This window comes from Mustela erminea, chromosome 9, assembly GCF_009829155.1.
Source record: "Mustela erminea isolate mMusErm1 chromosome 9, mMusErm1.Pri, whole genome shotgun sequence".
Classification (NCBI taxonomy): domain Eukaryota; kingdom Metazoa; phylum Chordata; class Mammalia; order Carnivora; family Mustelidae; genus Mustela; species Mustela erminea.
The window spans coordinates 51,791,007-51,810,992 of NC_045622.1; the positions used below are offsets into that span (position 1 = coordinate 51,791,007).

At 43.1% G+C, this 19,986-nt stretch overlaps 1 protein-coding gene across 1 annotated transcript in view; it reads left to right on the top strand.

The window, feature by feature from the left end:
* The first annotated feature begins 2,465 nt into the window (after window positions 1–2,465).
* The window catches only part of GAB2 (GRB2 associated binding protein 2), a 190,036-nt gene continuing 172,515 nt past the window's right edge, over window positions 2,466–19,986 (top strand). Inside the window, exon 1 of the mRNA XM_032356733.1 lies at window positions 2,466–2,764. Coding sequence (XP_032212624.1) covers window positions 2,690–2,764 — 75 coding nt within the window. The 5' untranslated portion in view covers window positions 2,466–2,689. The remainder of the gene's footprint in view (window positions 2,765–19,986) is intronic.

Genomic DNA, 19,986 nt, shown 5'->3' on the forward strand with positions numbered 1-19,986 from the left:
GCACACACCTCAGGCTCAGACTGAGCCACACCAGGGTGCAGCCAGGGACCTCAGCCGCAGTCCTGCCTCCTATGTGTGCAGCCTGAGCAGGGTACCAGCAGTTAAGTAATGAGAAAGGCGGGGTTGGGAGGTAAGAGAGCACCAAGAAGAGCCCTTTTTTCAAACTTTTAGGAAAGGAATGGTATGTTCATAGAAGATTCCCTGAAGCTGACTTAAGTTTCCCCCACTATCCAAAAGCTTGCTTTATACCCCTTCACTTTTACAAAAGTCCTGCATTTCTACTTGGTTTTGCCCAGCAAAAGAAATTTGAGGAGGATTTTCACTTTTAGTAGATGTTAACTGCTTTTTCATTTTACCCCATGTCAGCTTACTGGGAAGTTTCATGGGAACACACCACTTTAGGATTGTGGGAAGACCTGTACTCTGTAACTTGTTTTTTAAGGCCCCTCCTGTCACTGGCCCAAAACATCAAACTTTTCTATTTCCACATGGAATTATAAATAATGGGGAGCAGAGGGTCTCTTGCAAAACAACATAAGACCCTCAAGGGCTTCTGGCAGAAAGGAGCCCAACCACCAACTAACCATTTCTGAACCAGTTCCCAGTCTGTCTTGAATCACACAACTATCAAAGAGTACGTATTAGAAGACTACTTTTCCAGGGAAAGGCAAGGCATCTGTATGCGGGACTTGCATCACACACCTCAGCGGCAAACAAACCATGCAGATCTCTCAGACTGCAATCACTGAGACTTGGCACCATGACTCAGATGTGAATGAAGTCAGAAAGATTGCTTTATTTTGCTTGGGAGCCACCGCCTCCTGATTGATTTGGCAGACTTGACTATTTTGATATTTGTCTCACAGGGTTTCAAGATACTTAAAGCAAGAGGTTAAAATGGCTGTAATTCTAGTGGTGGCCCTTCATTGTGGCTTGAAGATCTCTCAGCTGGAAGGCTAAGGGAGCTCTGGTCCCAGCCATAGCCTCATACATTCTTCTGGCTTATGTTCAATCCAGCAGCACACTGGATGGTGAAGAGAGTCAATGAAATGATGAGTGAAGGGGAGCTGATCTCTACCTCTCAGGATGCTCAGAAAAGCTAAGCAGAGAGTAAAGGATTGGCTTTTACAACCTGATTGAAGAGTGTCTACGCTCTCCAACCCAGTTAAGATCTATAAAATCAGAACAATGTCCGACAGCTTCAAACAACTAGCTTTCCTGCACAGCGACAGGAAAATGAACAAAAATAGCCTTGGTCTTAAGTTGTATGGGAAGTGTGAGATGGTGTTTCTCCCACTCATCTGCTCCACAGCACAGCACCCTATGATAAAATGGGTTACTCTCCAGTTCCCAGAGAAGTTGGGGGAGGACCTACCTTTTAATGTTGCTCCTAGAGGTACTTTGTGAGTTGAAAAGAGCCCTGACCAAAGGTGGGGTTTACTCCTCCACCCTCCCTCTGAAGTACTGTTATCAAGTGTGTGCTTATGCATACTTTATTTCAGTTAAACCTCACCACAACGCAGTGAGAGAAGTATCATCAGATTCCAATTTTCATATGCGCCCCCAGAGAGATTTTATAACCTGTGTCAGTGAGTTGGAACTCTGGGGAATTTTGACCCCAACTTCTTGTACTACACCACCTTGCTTTCTAATTCACTATGAAATACATTGACTCATGTTTGCTTTGATTCTGCAAATCACACCAATGTTCTCCTGAATTGTTTTTCCCAGAGGCAATGCGGGAGCTAGCTGGACTTTATTTCCTGGTAATAAGAGGCCCCCAAGTTGATCTGTAGGCACTAAAGCAATTACCCCACTTTAAATAGCAGATGAGCAAGACCACCCTCGCCCCACCCCCAGCCCCAGCATTAGAAACTCGCCTCTTCATTGTACAGGCTTTGGGACTTTAGGCTACCTGCAAAATGGGAATAACACGGCTCACCCAATTTGTAGATTTGTGAAGACAGTCATGCAAACAGGGAATTGTAAAAGCGCCCAACACGTCACAGTCTGTTTTCTCCTTTGCTTCTCCCGCTAAGGGGGTGCGAGAGTTAATGAAACTCTTGCTGGGAAGCGGATCACTAATTCCTGCCAGAACCTGACCCACTGAAACCCGAAACTCGGAATGGATAGCAAACGCCAGCAGCCCTTGGGTCCCTGACGACCCTCTGTGAAAAATCGATTCGTGATCCAGGGCGCGCAGCCCCTTCCCTTTACCCCACCCGAACTCCCACCAGGGGCGCGGCCGCCTCCAGCACTTGCAGCTGAGGCTCGGGGCGGAGGGGAACAAGACCCGCGGGCGCGGCCGGCGGCAGGCTCCGCCGTCCGAGCAAACCTCGGGCCTCCCGGGTCCCAAGAAGCGAGGCGCTGTTTGCGTCTTTGAAGGCGGCCCGCCGGGGGGCGCGGCGGGCTGTGGGCGTGGCGAACGCGCACCGCCCTTTTTCCTGCTGTGGCGCCCCCGCCACACTCCCGGCTGGGTGTGCGCGCGGGCCCGGGAGCGCGCAGGGAGAGCGGGAGCGCGCCAGGCGGCCGGGCCCGCGCTCGCCGCCTCGTCCTCACCCCGCGGCCGCCAGCCGCCCCGGCCCCTCCCCTCCCCCGCGAGCTGCGCACCGCCGGCCGGCTGACCCAGCGGCCCGCGCCCGCGCCCTTGTCCGGCCGACCCCGCGGCGGGCTCCCGGCGGCTGGCAGCATGAGCGGCGGCGGCGACGTGGTGTGCACCGGCTGGCTGAGGAAATCGCCCCCCGAGAAGAAGTTGAGGCGCTATGTGAGTGCGGGCGGCGAGCGGGTGCGGCCGCGGAGGGCGCGGGTGGGGGGCGCCCAGCGGCCTGCCTGGGGGCTGGGGGCTCCGGGAGGGGCGGCGCCCGACCGGGAGGGCGGACCCTGGGGTCCCGGGGGGCGATGAGCGGCCGGCGCGCCCCGCCGCTCGGGGCTGTGTGGGGCACCTGCACACCTGTCACAGGTGCGCCGCGGAGGGGCGGAGCGGGCGGGCGGGCGGGCAGGTTGAGGCTGCGGCTCCGGCTCCTTCTCCGCCGGGCGGGCGCGGCGGCGTCGACCCCCCCAGCCGGCCTCCGGGTAAACTAAAGACAGTATTGAAGTTTGTATTGATTGTTTTTGGAGACCCAGAGAGTTGATTCCCGGGGCGGGGGGACCATAGTAACCCCGGGCGGCTTCAGCCGCGGGGACTGGGGGACTGGGCAGGAAAGGGGGGCGCAGTCTGCGGGGCGGCGCAGCCGGGTCCCCACAAAGGGCGAGGCGCCTCACACCCTTTCCCCCTTCCCTTTCTCTGCCCGCCCCTCCCGGGTGACCGCCTGCTTCCTTCCAGTCCACAGCCTCTGCATCACGGGCAGCGTCAGCGGCATGTGCAGCCCTTGTATTAAGTGACTCATTTGTTTGTCCCCCTTTTTCCCTTTATTCTGTATGTCTCTCACATACATCCCCCCCTCCCCACCCCACGATGGTGACACTGCAGTTTGGTCTGGTATAAGTGGCCGGGTTTTGTTCGGTCCTTGGTGCCTGGGGTCGAGAGAAATCCAGGTTCTCAGTTGCCAGGTGGTGCTAACCGATGGTGTTTACCGAAATTGCTGGGACAGCCTCTCCCTTCTGGGTGAGGAACTGGCAACATCGAGGGGAAGGTGGTATACAGTCCGGTGGGGAGGTCTGGCTAACCCCTCCCCGCGCCCCACGCCTTGCCTGATGGGGTCAAAGTACAAGATGGTGCTAATTACAATCAGCCCGGGGCTCTTTGCGGGCGTTTGGAAATGGAAGGTCGGTAAAAGGTGTCAAGGTCTCTCATCGGTTCCCTCTTCACTTCCCTGTGAAATGCCCTTGTTAAACTGACTCTTGGTGCTGCTGGACTCTGTGGGATCATTCCCACAGCATGAAAGTGAGCTGTTGCCTTCCAGCTGCAGTGCATCAAGGGAGCTCTGAATAGACCCTGCCCTCTGTCAGCTGCACCAGTGGCTGTCCATGGGGGAAGAGGCAGAAGCTTACCAGAGTTTCCTGTCTTGGCTCCCCAGATCAGAACTGAGGGACTTCTGGCCTCTGGATTGAGGAAGTGACATTCTGTTTTTCAAAGGAAGTGTTGTTGGGGAGTGCAAGTGTGTCTGTGTGTGTGTGTGTAAATGAAAGCAGGCTCTTAATTAAATCACTTGCTGAGAAGACTTCGTATTTAACAATGACTTTTGAAAGTGGACATAGATTTAAAATACAGTAGGGATGAGGCAATGAAGTGTTCATCTCAGTTCTAAAGCTCATTTTTCAGGGATGTCCAGGTAGCCAAAGCAGTACAATTACTAAGAAAGAAACTTTTCTCCTTTTCAGAGTTGTATGAGCTCCTTAGGAAAGGTGAATTTTTATGTTAGGTTAAGGATGCGTAATTTGCTATTTATGTCTTTATAAATGTACGAACAAAACAAAAGAAAAAATCTTTGGCCCTGAAGAGTTTCTGAAACTATTAGTAAAAGTGTGATAACATTACCAGCTAGTGGAATAGAGTATCCAGTGAAAATTTTCAAGTTAGAACGCTACCCTAAAGAACCTTGAAACTTTGTTTTTGATACAGTTTGCAAACAATTTGACAACATATCTATATTTGACTGATGACTACTTCAAGTCTATCACCCAGACTCTTTATGGCCCATTTCTCTGGTATGTTTGTTCTCAACCAACTGTAGCTATAAAAAAAAAAAAAAAAAAAAAAAAAAAAAGAAAAGAAAAGAAAAAGAAAGAGAGAAAGAAAGAAAGAAAGGGAAAAAAAAAAAAGCTTAGAATATTCGGAATCAAGCACCTTTTTCAGCCATCTGATGTACTGAACACCCTACCGGTCGTATGATGACCTCAGTCTCTTTCCCGACATCTTTGCAGCTACAGCCCATAGACCTCTGATCAAGCTAGTAACGGCTTTTCTTAGGTTTGGGGGTGATGTGTTCCATTGGTATGACTGGAAGTCTCCCCTACTATAGGAGTTCAGTTCCCTTGGTTAAAACTGAGCTGATCTGTTTGCCCAAACTCATGTCTGATCCCAGACTTGTCTTTACATCTTCTTTTTGCGCGTTGAGAATTTTTGCACCTTGTTTTAAGTTAGAACTTTGTCAGTTCCCTCTGTTCATTAGTAGCAATCTAGGAGACAAGTAATTCCCAGCTCTGCTGCTAAACACACACCCCAAAATAGCTTCTTATTCTGTTATATATCATAGGCATGTGCTATTATGGATTCATAAGTCTTCATTGTAAGACTATACCAAGCATCTGAAATAAAGAGAAAAGTTAAGGAAATAGATTGCAACTTACAATTAATTTTAAAAACTTCTTTCTACTTTGAGGAGGGGGTAGGTTTAGGGGGAAAAACAACTTAATAGAAGCTATGGCAAATGTTACCAGGGATTAGGTTTAGGGATTTTTTTTTAATCACTCTTTTCTAATTTATTAATCATAGAAATATGTAGAGATCTTTTCAATATTGCTGTGAAAAATTGGGGGAATTACAAAAAGGGGCCTCTGCAAAATGATGAGTATTGCCTCTGGGTCATCATGATACCGTTGCAGTAGAAGGCTAGCAGAACAGCGCTCCTATCGTGCTGTAATATGCCTGTATATGAGTGTGTGTGTGTGTGTGTATAAGGCTGAGGCCATATTTTTTTCAAGGAAAAACATTTTATGACCCACACTGCTCTAATTTTCTATTAATTTCACTGGGTTAGTAGATTTAAGGGAAAAGATTGGTAGTAACACTGCCCTCTAGTGGCTAATTTGGAGAAAATTGTGTATTGGTTCTAACGAACAACTGAGGCAAGGAAATGGTTTATTTTTGTTTTATTAAGTAAACTTAATTATTAAGTATCTGTGTCTCAGACACTGGATTAGATTCTGGGAATAAAAATTGAGCCATTGCATTAATCTTAGCAGATGACCTTGCTTTTTCCACAAAGAACATTGGAGATATCAGAGAGTAGCTATGTGTACATACTACAACCATATTTCCAAATTTACCTATATCTGCATGGTTCCTTTACCTTTCCGTCTTTAGAGTAGGTGAGGTGCCCCTTCTTTGGGGGGGACAGTTGAGATAATAGAGATAATGACCTGAGCTCATGCCCAGGTGCCCTGATGAAGTGCCCCTTCTCCTTGAGCAGTTCTGCTACCTATGCTTTGGATCATATCTCATCCTGTCTGTTCAGATCATTATTACCCTTTCTATCATGAATCTTCTGTATCTTTCCCTTGAGCTCTCTCTTTCCATTAACATGTAGACATACTTCCCTTTGACAAAATTCTCCCTCCGTATCCCATCCCCTCCTTCTCACTATGCTTTCTCCTTTTCATTTTTTTTTTTTTTTTTTTTTGCTTTCTCCTTTTCTTATTCATGGTTGTTGATACTATTACCATTTCTCCTGCCTTCTTGTCACTTGACTCCAGTCTGAAACCTACTTTGTCATTTCACTAAAGCTGTTCTCTGAAAGGCACCAGTGACACCCAGGTCATTAAAGTCATAGGTCTGTTTTCTCACTACTCATTTTAATTTCTTCACTGCTTAGTTAATATAATAAATGTCTGACTTTTCTCCTTTTTTTGGCTAAAAATGACCCTCTTTTTTTTTGCTAAATTTGCCTAATTTTTGCTAAAATGACCCTCTTTACCCCATCTTTAAAGTTGGAAGCTCATTTATAGTCACAGGGGCTATGGTGTAGGCTCTTTTCTCCTCCTCAGAGATCTCGTCCATTCTCCTGGCTTCAGTTTTCTTTGCATACTGGTCATTATCAAGTTAAATTTCTATCCCTGAGTTGTGTTCTGAGCTAGAGACTTGCATATACAGTTGTTAACCGAACATATCCACTTAAATGTCTCCCAGTCATCACACACTCGCCACACCCACAACTCTCATGTATTCCTCTGCTCAGTAAATGGCGCCACTGACTGCCCACTTGCTCAAGTGTGCAACTTGGGAATCAGCCTTGCCTCCTTGCCATGCACTACCCCACATCTCATCTTTTACCAAACCCACTAGTGCTATCTTAATATCTTTTTGTCCACGTTTCTCCATCCCACTGCCATGACCCTTAAGATTGTCCTTTTAATAGTCATCTGTTGAGGACTTACTCTGTGCCAGGCACTGGGCTTAGACCATTGATATCTTAATTTAGTCTTTTAGCCCTAGGCAAAAAGCTGTGACTTGTCCAGTGTCACCTGATTTTGTCCCAAAGCCTAAGCTTTTTAAAAAAAAATATTATTATTAAACTTCTACTCCAAGGTAATCATAGATGCACATCTATTTGTAAAAATCATGGAGAGAGATATGTACACTCTTGACCCAGTTTCTCCTAACGGTAACTCTCTGCAGAATTGGAGTGCAGCATCGCCATCAGGATGTCGGTGATTGTGGAGTCAAGATACAGGACATTTCCATCACCACGTGATCCTTCATGTTGCCCTTTTAATTTTACACACACTACTCTCCCATTCTTACCCTGTCCTTAACCCACAACGACCACCAATCTCTCCTCCATTTTTATATTTTGTTATCTCAAGAGTGTTATATAAGTGGGTTCATCCAATTTCTAACCTTTTGGGATTGGCTTTTTTCATTCAGCATAATTCTCTGGAGATTCATCCAACTTGTTGTATGTATCTAGTACCTTCTTTTTTATTGCTGAGTAGTATTCCGTGGTAGATATGTGCCATACTTCATTTGTTAAACTGTTCACTTACTAGCTTCATTTTTTATTTTTATTTTTTAAGATTTATTTATTTGAGAAAGAGAGAGAGAGGCAGGGAGAGGGGTAAAGGGAAAGGGAGACAAGCAGACTCCCTACTGAGCAGAGAGCCTGACGCTGGGCTTGATCCCAGGACCCTGAGATCATGACTAGAGCTGAAATCAAGAGCCTAACGCTTAACTGGCTGAACCACCCAGGCTCCCTTTGCTTATTGGTTTTAATTTCCATTTCCCTATGGTTAATGATGTTGAACATCTTTTCAGGTGATTATTTGCCACTTGCTTGTCTTCTTTGGTCAGATGTCTCTGGAAGTCTTTTGTCCATTTTCTTTATGAATTTTTTTAAGTTTTTATTGAAGTAATCTCTATACCCCGTGTAGGGCTTGAACTCACGACCCTGAGATCAAGAGTTGCAGCCTCCTCTGACTGAGCCAGGCAGGCACCCCTGGGTTGTTTATTTTTGAGTTTTAAGAGTTTTTTATATGCTCAAGTTACTAGTCCTTGTCAAATAATGTGGCTTGCAGATATTTTCTCCCATCTGTATCTTGTTTTCATCCATTTAGCAGGGTCTTTAACAGACCAAAAGTTTTTATTTTGAATAAATTTTATTTTGAATTTATCAGTTTTTCCTTTTATGAGCTATACGTTTTTTGGTCAAGTCTAAGAACTCTTTGCTAAGCTATAGGTTGCAGAGCTTTTCTTCCTCTTTTCCCTAAACATTTTTTAGTTTTAAGTCCATGATCTGTTTTGAGTTTATTTTTGTGTAAGTTGTGAAACTTAGGTTGAGATTTTGTTGTTTTTGTTGTTGATTTTTGTCATTGGATGCCCAGTTGCTCTAGCTCATGCTTCCTTTATTGAACTGCTTTTGAACCTTTATCATAAATCAGCCAGGCAATCTTGCATGTGTCGGTTTTCTATTCTGCTCCATTGTTCTATGTTTCTGCCCTACTTGCCACTACCACATAGTCTTGATAACTATAGCTATATGGTAAGTCTTAAAATCTACTGGATTGATTTCTCCACTTTATTCCTGACCAGGCTAATCTTATTTTTTTTTTTAAAGAAAAGGTAAATTTGAAAAGTCAGCTCATCATTAGAAAATTTGAACAATATTAAAGAATAAATAAAAATTAACTATAATCTCCTTGGTCTTGAATTTTTCTTTACACTTATCTTTTCAACATAGAATGTAAACATAGCAAATATGTTAGTTTAATAATTTATCAGGCAGCCATTATATGCCAAGCACTCAAGTTCTGGGAGTACTAAGAAGAAGAAAAGTCTTGCTGCAGAGGTCGCCATAACTAGAAGTAGGTCAAGAGAAGAAAGTCTTCCAGCCAGTGAGACCACTGACTGTGTAGGCCCTGGGCAAGGAACTACAGAGTGTGTGCAAGGGCACTAAAAAGAATTTGGTGTTGCTAGACCATCTACAGGATGATGTAGATAGTGGGCTGTGAAAAGAACACATTGGGGGATGCCTAGGTGGCTCAGTTGGTTGAGTGTCTGCCTTCTGCTCTGGTCATGATCCCAGGGTTCTGGAATAGAGCCCTGCGTCAGGCTCCCTGTTCAGTGGGGAGCCTGCTTCTCCCTCTGCCTGCCTGCCTGCCACTCTCTCTCTCTAACAAATAAATAAATAAAGCCTTAAAAACAAAACACACATGGGTTGGGAAGAACAAGGAAGAGGTATAAATGGCCAACAGGTACATGAAAGGGTGCCCAACATCATTAATCAGGGAAAGGCAAATCAAAACCATAATGAGATACCACCTTACACCTGTTAGAATGGCTGTAATTAAAAAGAAAACAGTAGGGAACTTCCTCAGAAAATTAAAAATAGAACTATCATATGATCCAGCAAGCCGCTTCTGGGTATATATCCAAAGGAAATGAAAACAGGATGTTGAAGAGACATCTGCACTCCATGTTCATTGCAGCATTATTCACAATAGCCAAGATATGGGAACAACCTAAGCATCCCTCCGTGGATAATGGATGATGAAGGGGTGTGTGTGTGTGTGTGTGTGTGTGTGTGTGTGTACACTGTGCTTGGTGTTTTCTGAACATTCTTCATCCACAAGAAGGAAAGAAATCCTGCCATTTGCAACAACATGGATGGAACATGAAGACCTTATGCTAAGTGAAATAAGTCAGAGAATGGGAAATACTGTATGATTTCACTCATATGTGGAATCTAAATATGCTGAGCTTGTAAGAGTGCCTGGCTGGCTCAGCTGGAGGAGCATGTGATTCTTGATCTTGAAGTCATGGGTTCGAGCCTCACACTGGGTGTAGAGATTACTTAAATAAATAAAACTGTAAATAAATAATAATAAATAAGCTGAACTCCTAGAAATAGTAGAATGGTGGTTCTTGGAAGTTGGAGCATGGGGGAAATAAGGAGGTGTTAGTCAAAAAGAACCAACTTCCAGTTAAAACATGAATTAAGTTCTGAAGGTCTGATGTCCAGCATTGTGATTGCAGTTAAGATGTACCATATTGTATACTGGAAAATCACTAAGTAAATCTTAAATGTTCCCATCAGAAAAGAGAAATGGTAATTATGTGTTGTATTGTGTTTGCTGGTGCTGGTGGTAATCCTATTGCAAGATATAAGTGTATCAAGCCATTGTTACACACTGTAAATTTATACAATGTTATGTGTCAATTAGATGTCAATAAACCAAAGAGAAAAAAAGAACGAGGGAGAAGGAGGTCTTCAGAAGTAAACGAATTTAAGATTTGTTTCTAAACCATCCTAAGAAGCCAGGGCTTTATTACAACAGGCTTTTGGAGTATTTAAATAAAGCTTATGTCTCATCCAAATTCCTGGGACAGATAACCAGGTGGACATTCCTCTAGCTGCTTTCTGTTCTGTGGTCCTAATCACTGGATTGATTCCTTGATAGTGTTTGTGACATCAAAGGGACTGCTCTAACTCAGGGTCAGTCACTGAGCTGCTTATCACTAGCAATGGATCAAAATTCCTCATTTGGAATCAACCAAATGTCTGTCGACAGATAAATAAATGCATTTTACAGAAATAGATCCACTGGACTATTATTCAGCTCTAAATAAGAAGGAAGTTCTGACATGTGGACATGCTACAACATGGATGAATCTTAGTGACATTATGCTAAGTAAAATAAACCATTCGCGAAAGGACAAAAGCTATGGGATTCCACTTTCATGAGGCACTTAGAGGAGTACAATTCATAGAGACAGAAGGTAGAATGCTGGTTGCAGGGAGAGGAGTGTGGAAGCTATTGTTTAATGAGTGCAGATTCACTTTTGCAAGATAAAAGGAGTTCTGGGGATCGATGGTGATAGTGATAGCACAATAACGTGCATACTTAATGCCAGTGAAGTGTACACTTACCAGTGGTTAAGATAAATGTTGCATGCATTTTACCACAATTTACAAAGAACAATTTACAATTTACAAATTTACAAATTACAAATTTACAATTTACAAGAAACTCCTCATTTGCTAAGAGTTGGTACGTGGCCCAGCTAATACTTCTAACCCAAGAGAAAAAGACAGGCTAGAATCTTCATAGCCTTGGATGAGTATGGAATGTTCTCTCAGGGATATCTGAGGAACAGAGGCAGTAAAATTGTACAAAGCAGGAATGCACGCCTGCTGCTTTGCTTAATGAAACAACTTTGATGTTGCTTTCTATTTTGCATTGGGCTTTCTCTAGCTGGAAGGGAATAGTGGGCTATGATAACGTCAAGCTTATGAGAAATGCTGAAAAATAAAGGTTCCTGAGCAGGTTATCGCCTGCGTCCAGGTAATGCTGACAAGCATTTATGGAGTATGGTTTCTGTCCTTTGTCTTCCCCAAAGAATAAATCAATACTCAACCCTGGCTTCAAAGAACCAGCAGGCCAAGGAGACCAGAATTATACATGTAAAACAGATCAATACCTTTACAGAGAGATACATGGTCCAGGGAGCATGTTCATGAGGGCAAGAGCTCTGGGCATGAAAAAAGATGGAAGGGCTTCCTGGAGTAGGAGGTGGGCATATGAATTGGGATCCAGGAAGGACTGGGGCCCAGGAAGGAACATAGCAGTTGAAGTAGGAAAGGGGCAGTCAGTGCACATGGGTTGGGAGCATGGGGCAGTGAAATTCCATCCACAGTGGAGTCTGTAGTAGAAATCAAAAGAGATTTGAAAAGTAAGGGGAGAGCAGTGGGAGATAATCCATGAAAGGCCTTCGATGATAGAACATTTATTAATAAAGAGAATCACTCTAAGTCAGTGGGTCTTTGCCTCTCAGGCTCTCCTTCAATGTGAAATAGCACTGGCATGTTGACCTAGTTTGTCTTCAGAAGACCTCTTAGTATTTCAGAGACCTTTGGGTCCCGGAGCAAATGACTTGATTCTCTGAGCCTGTTTCCTTGTCTATAAAACCGGTGTAATATTTTTTACAGGGCTAAAGAATTTACTAGGATATCAAGTGAAAAAAAGTCTTAATGCGTTGCCTAACCCAGAGTAGATATTTAATATTGCGGGATGCAGCAGTAGGGGCTGATGTCAATTTATAATTGTTAACCCTCTTATTGGAACTCTGAACATGAGCATGAGTGTTTCACATCCTTTTCAAATTTGGGCCAGACCTGAATTTTATAGTATCAAAATGTAAGTGGAATTTCTAAGCTAGATCTGACATCAAGTTCTAGGAAGTTACATTTTCCCTGAAAGGAACTTCTTAAGCATCTCCTGATCTTAGGGAATAAAACCTTATGGGGGTTTGTCTGAAGCTATAACTTTGGCCAGTCCCTGGGAAACTTGTGTGTGCTAGGGGATGTAGAGATCAATGTGTGAGATTCTGAAGCCCATGTTCAAAAATGTTCCGAAAACGTCCCAGTAAGCGGTAATCCTTTAAGCCCAGATGTCCCTCCACCCTCTAGGCCCCTCCAAAGTGAGTCCTCTTCTTGGCTTGTTTCCATGGCGTTTTTCCATCTCTAGTTCAGCATTCTCACACCAGGCTTGCATTGGTCTCCCTTTGCCACATGATGGGCACTTTACATGATAGTGTTAAGTATCTCACTCAGAGCCTGATGCAGGCTTGGAGCCACTTGTCCAGTACCAGCTACAAGGAAGGCCAAGTGCTTGTCATTCTCAACAACCTCCTCCCTTGTCCACCCCCACCTTTATACTTGCTTCTTACTGTTTGTCTGCTAATTGTGAAAATAGCAAATGGGTCCCTTAGGATCCTTCAGAGTAATTAGGGCTTTTTTTAGTGAGTTTAGTTTAGTGAGATCACATATATAAATACATTTGATTGTTTGGATCTTTTCTAGTTCTTTTTAAAAAAAATTTAAAGATATCCTGATAGGAGGAAGTTGAGAGGCAACGTGGGGGGCTTGGAGGGTAGGAAAAGAATAAATGAAACAAGATGGGATCAGGAGGGAGACAAACCATAAAAGACTCAATCTCACAAAACAAACTGAGGGTTGCCCGGGAAAGGAGGGTAGGGAAAGGGTGGTGGGGTTAGGAACACTGGGGAAGGTATGTGCTATGGTAAGTGCTGTTAGGAACATTGGGGAAGGTATGTGCTATGTAAGTGCTGTAAAGTGTGTAAACCTGGCGATTCACAGACCTGGACCCCTGGAGCTAATAATACATTATATGTTAATAAAAAAATAAAAAATTATTTTAAAAATTTAAAGATTTTATTTTTAAGTAATCTTTATGCCCAACATGGGGTTCACAGTCACAACCCCGAGATCAAGAGTTGCACACTTCACCGACAGAGCCAGCCAGGCGCCCCTCCTTGTTTTCTTATCGATGCTCATGTTGTAATATCTTTAGCCAGTGGCTAGAATATCTTTGGCCTTCTGAGTGCTTTCAACATGACCTTTCTAGTATTTGATAGCTTCATTGTTATCTGGTATGGCAAGATATTTCAGGTTTGTCTCATACATTTCCTGATCCAGACCTAGGATTAGCCATTTGCTCAAAGAATCCTTTTCTTTGAGTAAAAATGTTATCTGGAGACCCACATGGGCATTACGGGGCTCTTATTGCTGTTGGATCAGTCATACATATAATTTTACATGGTTATGAACATCGTGAACTATCACATTATACTCTGCTTTTTTTCACAATCCACCACTGTGAATATTTTTCACTCCTACTTAGTATTTTCTCCAGTTTTTAATTATGAAAGACTTCAGTCATACACAGAAGTAGAGAAAATGGTCTAATGAACACCAGTACACACAGTTTCAAATACTATCAAGATTTTATCACCTTTGTTTTATCCCTTTTACTCTTTCTTTGCTGGAGAATTTTAAAGCTGACCCTGAACATGTACACAAGTCTTAAAAGTAGCACGTAAGGGAACACACTGTACCTTATATATGGTGTACATGTCCTCTGTGTCTCCAGTTGTTCACTGTGATAGACTGTACAGAGTGCTTCTGCTGTTTAGGTAGAATTTCTGAGAATTTCACCCCAGCTGATGAACCACGACATTTAAGTATCCTACAGTATCGCTGCCTCTTACTTGGAAGATGTTCTTGGACAGGCTATCACTGTGTCTTTCCTTCACTTGCTTTGGAAGAATGTTCTGGTTGGAGCTGTGCTGGCTTACAAAAGCAAGGGAAAGTGCTAAGTTTTATGTATAGTAGGCTGATTTCCTTGTAAGGATTATAGGAATGAGTCTGTTGCTTTGATCTTTTGGTACAGTTTTCTAGAGGAAAAATGGTTATTCAGCAGCTAGGTGTATATTTTTTTTTTTTCGGATATCAGCTGAGGCTATAGTGTGTTGAGTTTAATGCCCTTTAGAAGTCTTTCTGAATATATTCTCATTAATAACAAGTAGTAAGAGTCTACAAAGTCCATGCTGATCCCCTTCGAGTTTATAATCTTGCTGGGGAATGTGCTTGAATTCTAATGGCAGGCAGGCCATACACCAAAGACCAGTGCTGCCAGGGGCCCAGGAGAGGTTGATCTAGCCCGGTTAGTGAGTTCTTTCACATGACCCATGTTTATATTTCACTTGCTGGGTAATCTGCAGTCTCACATTTCTACACTGATCTCCTGGTATGTTCTTAAGAGTCCTTTCACATGTCACCTAGTGGCTGCCTTTGATCCTGCCCTCCATGTAAGAATGAGTTCCAGAACCCATTCTCCTCGCTCTTGGGTTGTTATGCCTTAGTACCAGTGACTAACTGTTGATTTAGCTTCTAGAGCGCCACACAGTCTTTATTCACCCTTGTAGTCCCAGTACCTAAACACAGCAAGATATTGGTTGGCTCGTACTTGATATGTTCTTAAGTTTTTAATAAATATTACTTATGATTGGTTACATTTCTTTGGAGAAAAAAAGAGCTTATTTTAGATAGAACTGGATTGAAAATGCAAATTTTTTTAAACAACAAGCTTTGGGAATTTCCATGAGATAAGCTATAAAATATTTAATATTTTGTAACACTTAAATGTCACTCTTTGAATCTTGAAACAAGATTATATAAAGCAACAATATAAGGAGCACCTGTCCTACCCCTCCAGTAGCATAAACAATGTTAACATTTTAGTGTGTTTCCCAGTCCCTTTATTTCAGTATGTGCTTTTTACAAAGAATAAGACTGTATCACCTTTTGTATGCTTTAATATATTGAAAATATTTTCCTGTGTTAGAAAATAGTCTTCTAAGACATGGATTTTAATGGCTGCTTAAGCAGAATAAGACAGCGCTTTTCAAGTATGTGTAATAGAAAGATACTTTAAATATTTTTATAGGTTTTTGATGTTGAATTAAATTATCTTTATTATGTTATGAAAATGTCCATAAACAAACAGTATGAGATCTAAATACATGCTTAGAGCTCTTCTACAATTACAAAACCAAAGCAGATTAACAAATTAAATGTAAACCTTCAGAACCAATATAATTCACATGAACAACAGTAGACATTTTGCTGAAACTAAATTGCTTCTTGAAATGGGAACGTGGCCCTCACTTCTCTGGAGCTTGTCTGTTCTGTGCCCCATTCTTCTCTCCTACTGCGTTTCTATGTTTGAACTACAGTGAAACCTTGATTCGCTTAGCAAGCCATTTGGCTTTTAATTGGTATGACCACATTATTTATATGCTGTCACCTCTGTCTTTTCTCATTAGTCACTAGTGTATGAAAATTAAAGAACTCAATACTTGATTCTACTAAGATTATAAATGCAAATGCTGGTAATCAAGAAAAAGCATTCACTTGTAAGATGATCATTCAGATGATCTAGACTATGTATTTTAAGATCACCCTTAAGGTGAAAACTCAGAATTGAAAAAAATGTTTGAAATGGACTTGCAGATCCCTGGGAGTATGGCTTTAGGCCCTATATTTAAAAATCCAGGTGTACTGTAAAAGGCGTGGGCTCAGGGTCAGCCCTGGGTTAGAAGCCAAGCTGAGCCTCCCACATGCTCTGTGATTGTGGGCAAATTTCTTTATTTCAGAGCTTTGAGTCCCCAATTTGTGCAGTGGAGATAATGGTAAGCTCAGCCAGTTAATTGAATAATTTTAACTCAGAGAGGTGTAAACTTGAATGCTTTTATCTTTGTCTACTCAAAACCCCCAACAGTGCTTTGTCAAAATCTCTACAGGATGGAACCCGTGATATCTTTGGCAGAGTCCACAGCCTTCTGGTCACTCTGGATTATTGATAGGCCACCATTGAAAAATGTCAGTATACCTAATCGGAAGTTTTTCCTCCTCCTTTTACTGGCCAGACTTGTGGTTCCAGTGATAAGAAGTGGGAAAGGTAGACTTGGTTTATTTGTGTACTTCCATTCTCCCTTCCTTGTTTTGGAGAGTGTAGGGTTGGGGGACAGGTTAGGTAGTCTGTCTGGGATACTTCTGCTCTGCCTCTTCTATGCATGTGTAGGGATGGGCAAGAGGGAGAAGGACAGGGATAAGTGTCTTTTAACTGGCCACTGGGTCCTCCTTGATGGCATTTACTGTTGCCTGACCAGCACTGCCTGTGTGTGCTCCCTGCACTTAATCAATTCTTGGGAGGGTTTTCCCACTGCATGGTCTCTAGACTTGGAGAGGAAACGGGTGTTAAGTTCTTTCAGGCCCTTCCAACCAATCCCTCCCTCTTTTGTAGGCCACAGCTAGGCTCCACTTAACTTGCTTGACGCACTCTTATAGGGTGGGGGAGCTGATAAGAGAGCTCAAGGCCAGCAATTTCCATGAGACTGCTTTACCCATGGGACTCACATCCATGCCAAACAGTGGGGGAACAGCATTGGTGCCCCTTCTCGCTCCATTTCTCAAAGGAGGGAAAAGCCCTGTCCAGAATGGTGCAGGGTAAATCTGTAAGTTAATTGCCTGAACAGATATTCATTAGGCATTATAATTTTAAAAAGAATTCTTATCTCAAACTTTGTTGTTGTTGGCACATCTAATCTCTGTAAGGGATTCTCTTAGAAGAGCCCTCCATAGGGGTAGGGAGACTACCACCCAAAATTCAGCACTACCCATTAGGGCGTGGGATCCGTGGTTTCCTCTCTTCATCTCTGCTCTTCCTTTGTATAGTGGGGAAGGGGAGAGACAGTGCAGAGGCCCACGTGATGGTTGCGGTAGAAGGTCTCATACTATAGCTTCTTAATATGTTCTTGAATTAGCCCAGCCCTAGTTATTGACTGCTCTCCTTACCTTGTGGGAAACCTATCTCCTCTCTAATCTTAGCTGTGGGTTCTGTTTACCCTGGAAAAGTCTCACTCGGCATTCACTTCTTTAACTGTCTTATAGATTGCTGTGGTATTAAATTTGTTAATGCCAGGTACATGGTGAGCACTCTACAAATGGTAACTCTGCCATTTATAAATGGTAACAGTGCCAAATTTATTTGCCTCTCCTGTTGTTCGACATTTAGGTAGTTTACTATTTTCTGCTATTTTAAATAATGCTGTGATGATCTTTATAGCAAAGACTTATACTTTTAGGACGATTCCTGTAAATGGAATTTCTAACTCAAAGATTACAGTTATAGGGTACCTGGGTGGGTCAGTCTGTTAAGTGTCTGCCTTCAGCTCAGGTCATGACCCCTGGGTCCTGGGATGGAGCCCCACATCGGGCTCTCTGCTCAGCAGGAAGCCTGCTTCTCCTTCTGCCCCTCCCCCTGCTCATGCTCTCTCACTCTCTCAAATAAATAAATCTTAAAAAAAAAAAAATAAGGGTCCAGTTATTTACAAGATTTCTGATACATCATACCAAATTGCCTCTCAGAAGGAATGAAGTTTTAATTCCCTGATTTTTCTCTGATACAGATAGTATAACTTTTTAAAAATATTTTTTTAATTTATTTGGCAGAGAGAGATCACAAGTAGGAAGAGAGGCAGGCAGAGAGAGAGGGGGAAGCAGGCTCCCCGCTGAGCAGAGAGCCCGATGCGGGGCTCAATCCCAGAACCCTGGGATCATGACCTGAGCCGAAAGCAGAGGCTTAACCCACTGAGCCACCCAGGCGCCCCAGATAGTATAATTTTTTTAAATACTTGGCAATTTGACAGATAAAAAAAAGTTCCTTGATTTAATTTTGATCCCTTTGCTACTGATTTGAATACATTTTCGCCTATTATTGACTCATTTTTTAAATGAATTTCTTCATCAAATGATAGGTCGTTTCTGATATAAATAGTTGATGGAATTGGGAAGGTAGACTGAGTGGCTCTGGGTAAGGTAAACAGGGAACTTGGAATAACCTGAGCAGGGAATCTCCAGCAGTAGGGAGGGAAAGACTGACCAGAACTAACCAGATGTTCCTCTTATTTAGTGGTTCCCCCTTTTGGACCCTTTTAGCTCTGATTCCACAGATTTCCCTCAGGCAGCCTTCTGATCTTAATTTGGTTTCAAGGCCTACCTCAGATGTCACCTTCCTCGTGCCACTTCCTGATTTCCTTCTGAGGGAGACAGTCTTCCCACCTTGTCTCATTATACGTCTGTACAGCTCTTATGACATGGCTGTGTGACTGTGTTTTTAGATCTCTCTCCTTAATTATGTGCCCTCCTCAAAGGCAGCGATTTTTCGTATACACCTCTACACAGACTTCTACACTTATTGAATCTAATGGAGACTCTTCTCCTATGCCCGAGGTAGAGGAGAATGGTGCAGGAGAGGGGAGTACAGTGATTGAGTCCACTCGGAGAAGAGCGGTACCAGGGAAGGCTCAGGGCAAACGACAGCCGGAGTAGGGTTTTTGAAGAATGAGTAGGAGTTCATCAGGCAGCTGGGAAAAGATCATTTCAAGTAAGGAGAACAACTTAACGATATGAGCACATGAATGCTGAGAGAAACTGTACAGATGGGGAAAACATGAAGAATGAGGTTCCGGTGCCAACTTCATTCTCCCCAGAACCCCACCTTCATCACCTTTACTCACCACAAGCCCTTTGCTTTGTCTGGAATTTCTTTTCTCTCCCCTGACTCCTCAAACCCTCTCAGGTCATTCCACGAGTTACTGAATCCCTATCATATGTCATGTGCCAAGGAAAAGAGGCAAAATTGAGTTCATGGACAACTCTGAATGGCATCCTGGGAATGTTAGCCCCATACTGAAAATACAGACAAGAGAATGGTGTCTTACCAGATTCTTTTTGGATGACCCAGATTATAGCTGCTGTAGATAAGATAGGTATTCTTTTTTTTTTTTTTTTAAAGATTTTATTGTTTATTTTGAGAGAGAGTGAGCACACACAAATGAGGGAAGGGGGCAGAAGGAGAGCGAGAATCTCAAGCCGACTGCACACTAAGCACGGAGCCCAACCTGGGGCTCGACCTCATGACCCTGAGATCATGACCTGAGCCAAAATCAAGAGTCAGCGCTTAACTGACTGAACCACCCAGGTGCCCCAATAAAATAGGTATTCTTAATGATAGTGTTATAATTTATTTAGATAAACTTTTTTTTTTTTTTTTTTTTATCAGAGAGAGAGGGGGAGAGAGCGAGCACAGGCAGACAGAATGGCAGGCAGAGGTAGAGGGAGAAGCAGGCTCCCTGCTGAGCAAGGAGCCCGATGCGGGACTCGATCCCAGGACGCCGGGATCATGACCTGAGCCAAAATCAAGAGTCAGCGCTTAACTGACTGAACCACCCAGGTGCCCCAATAAAATAGGTATTCTTAATGATAGTGTTATAATTTATTTAGATAAACTTTTACCTCAAACCAGGCTTAGGCAGTCAGAGAAAATATAGCTTTTTTTTTTTTTTTTTTTTTTTTTAAACTGCTCTGCTTCTTTTCTATCAGTTCCCTTCTGTTGTTCCAGTTACTT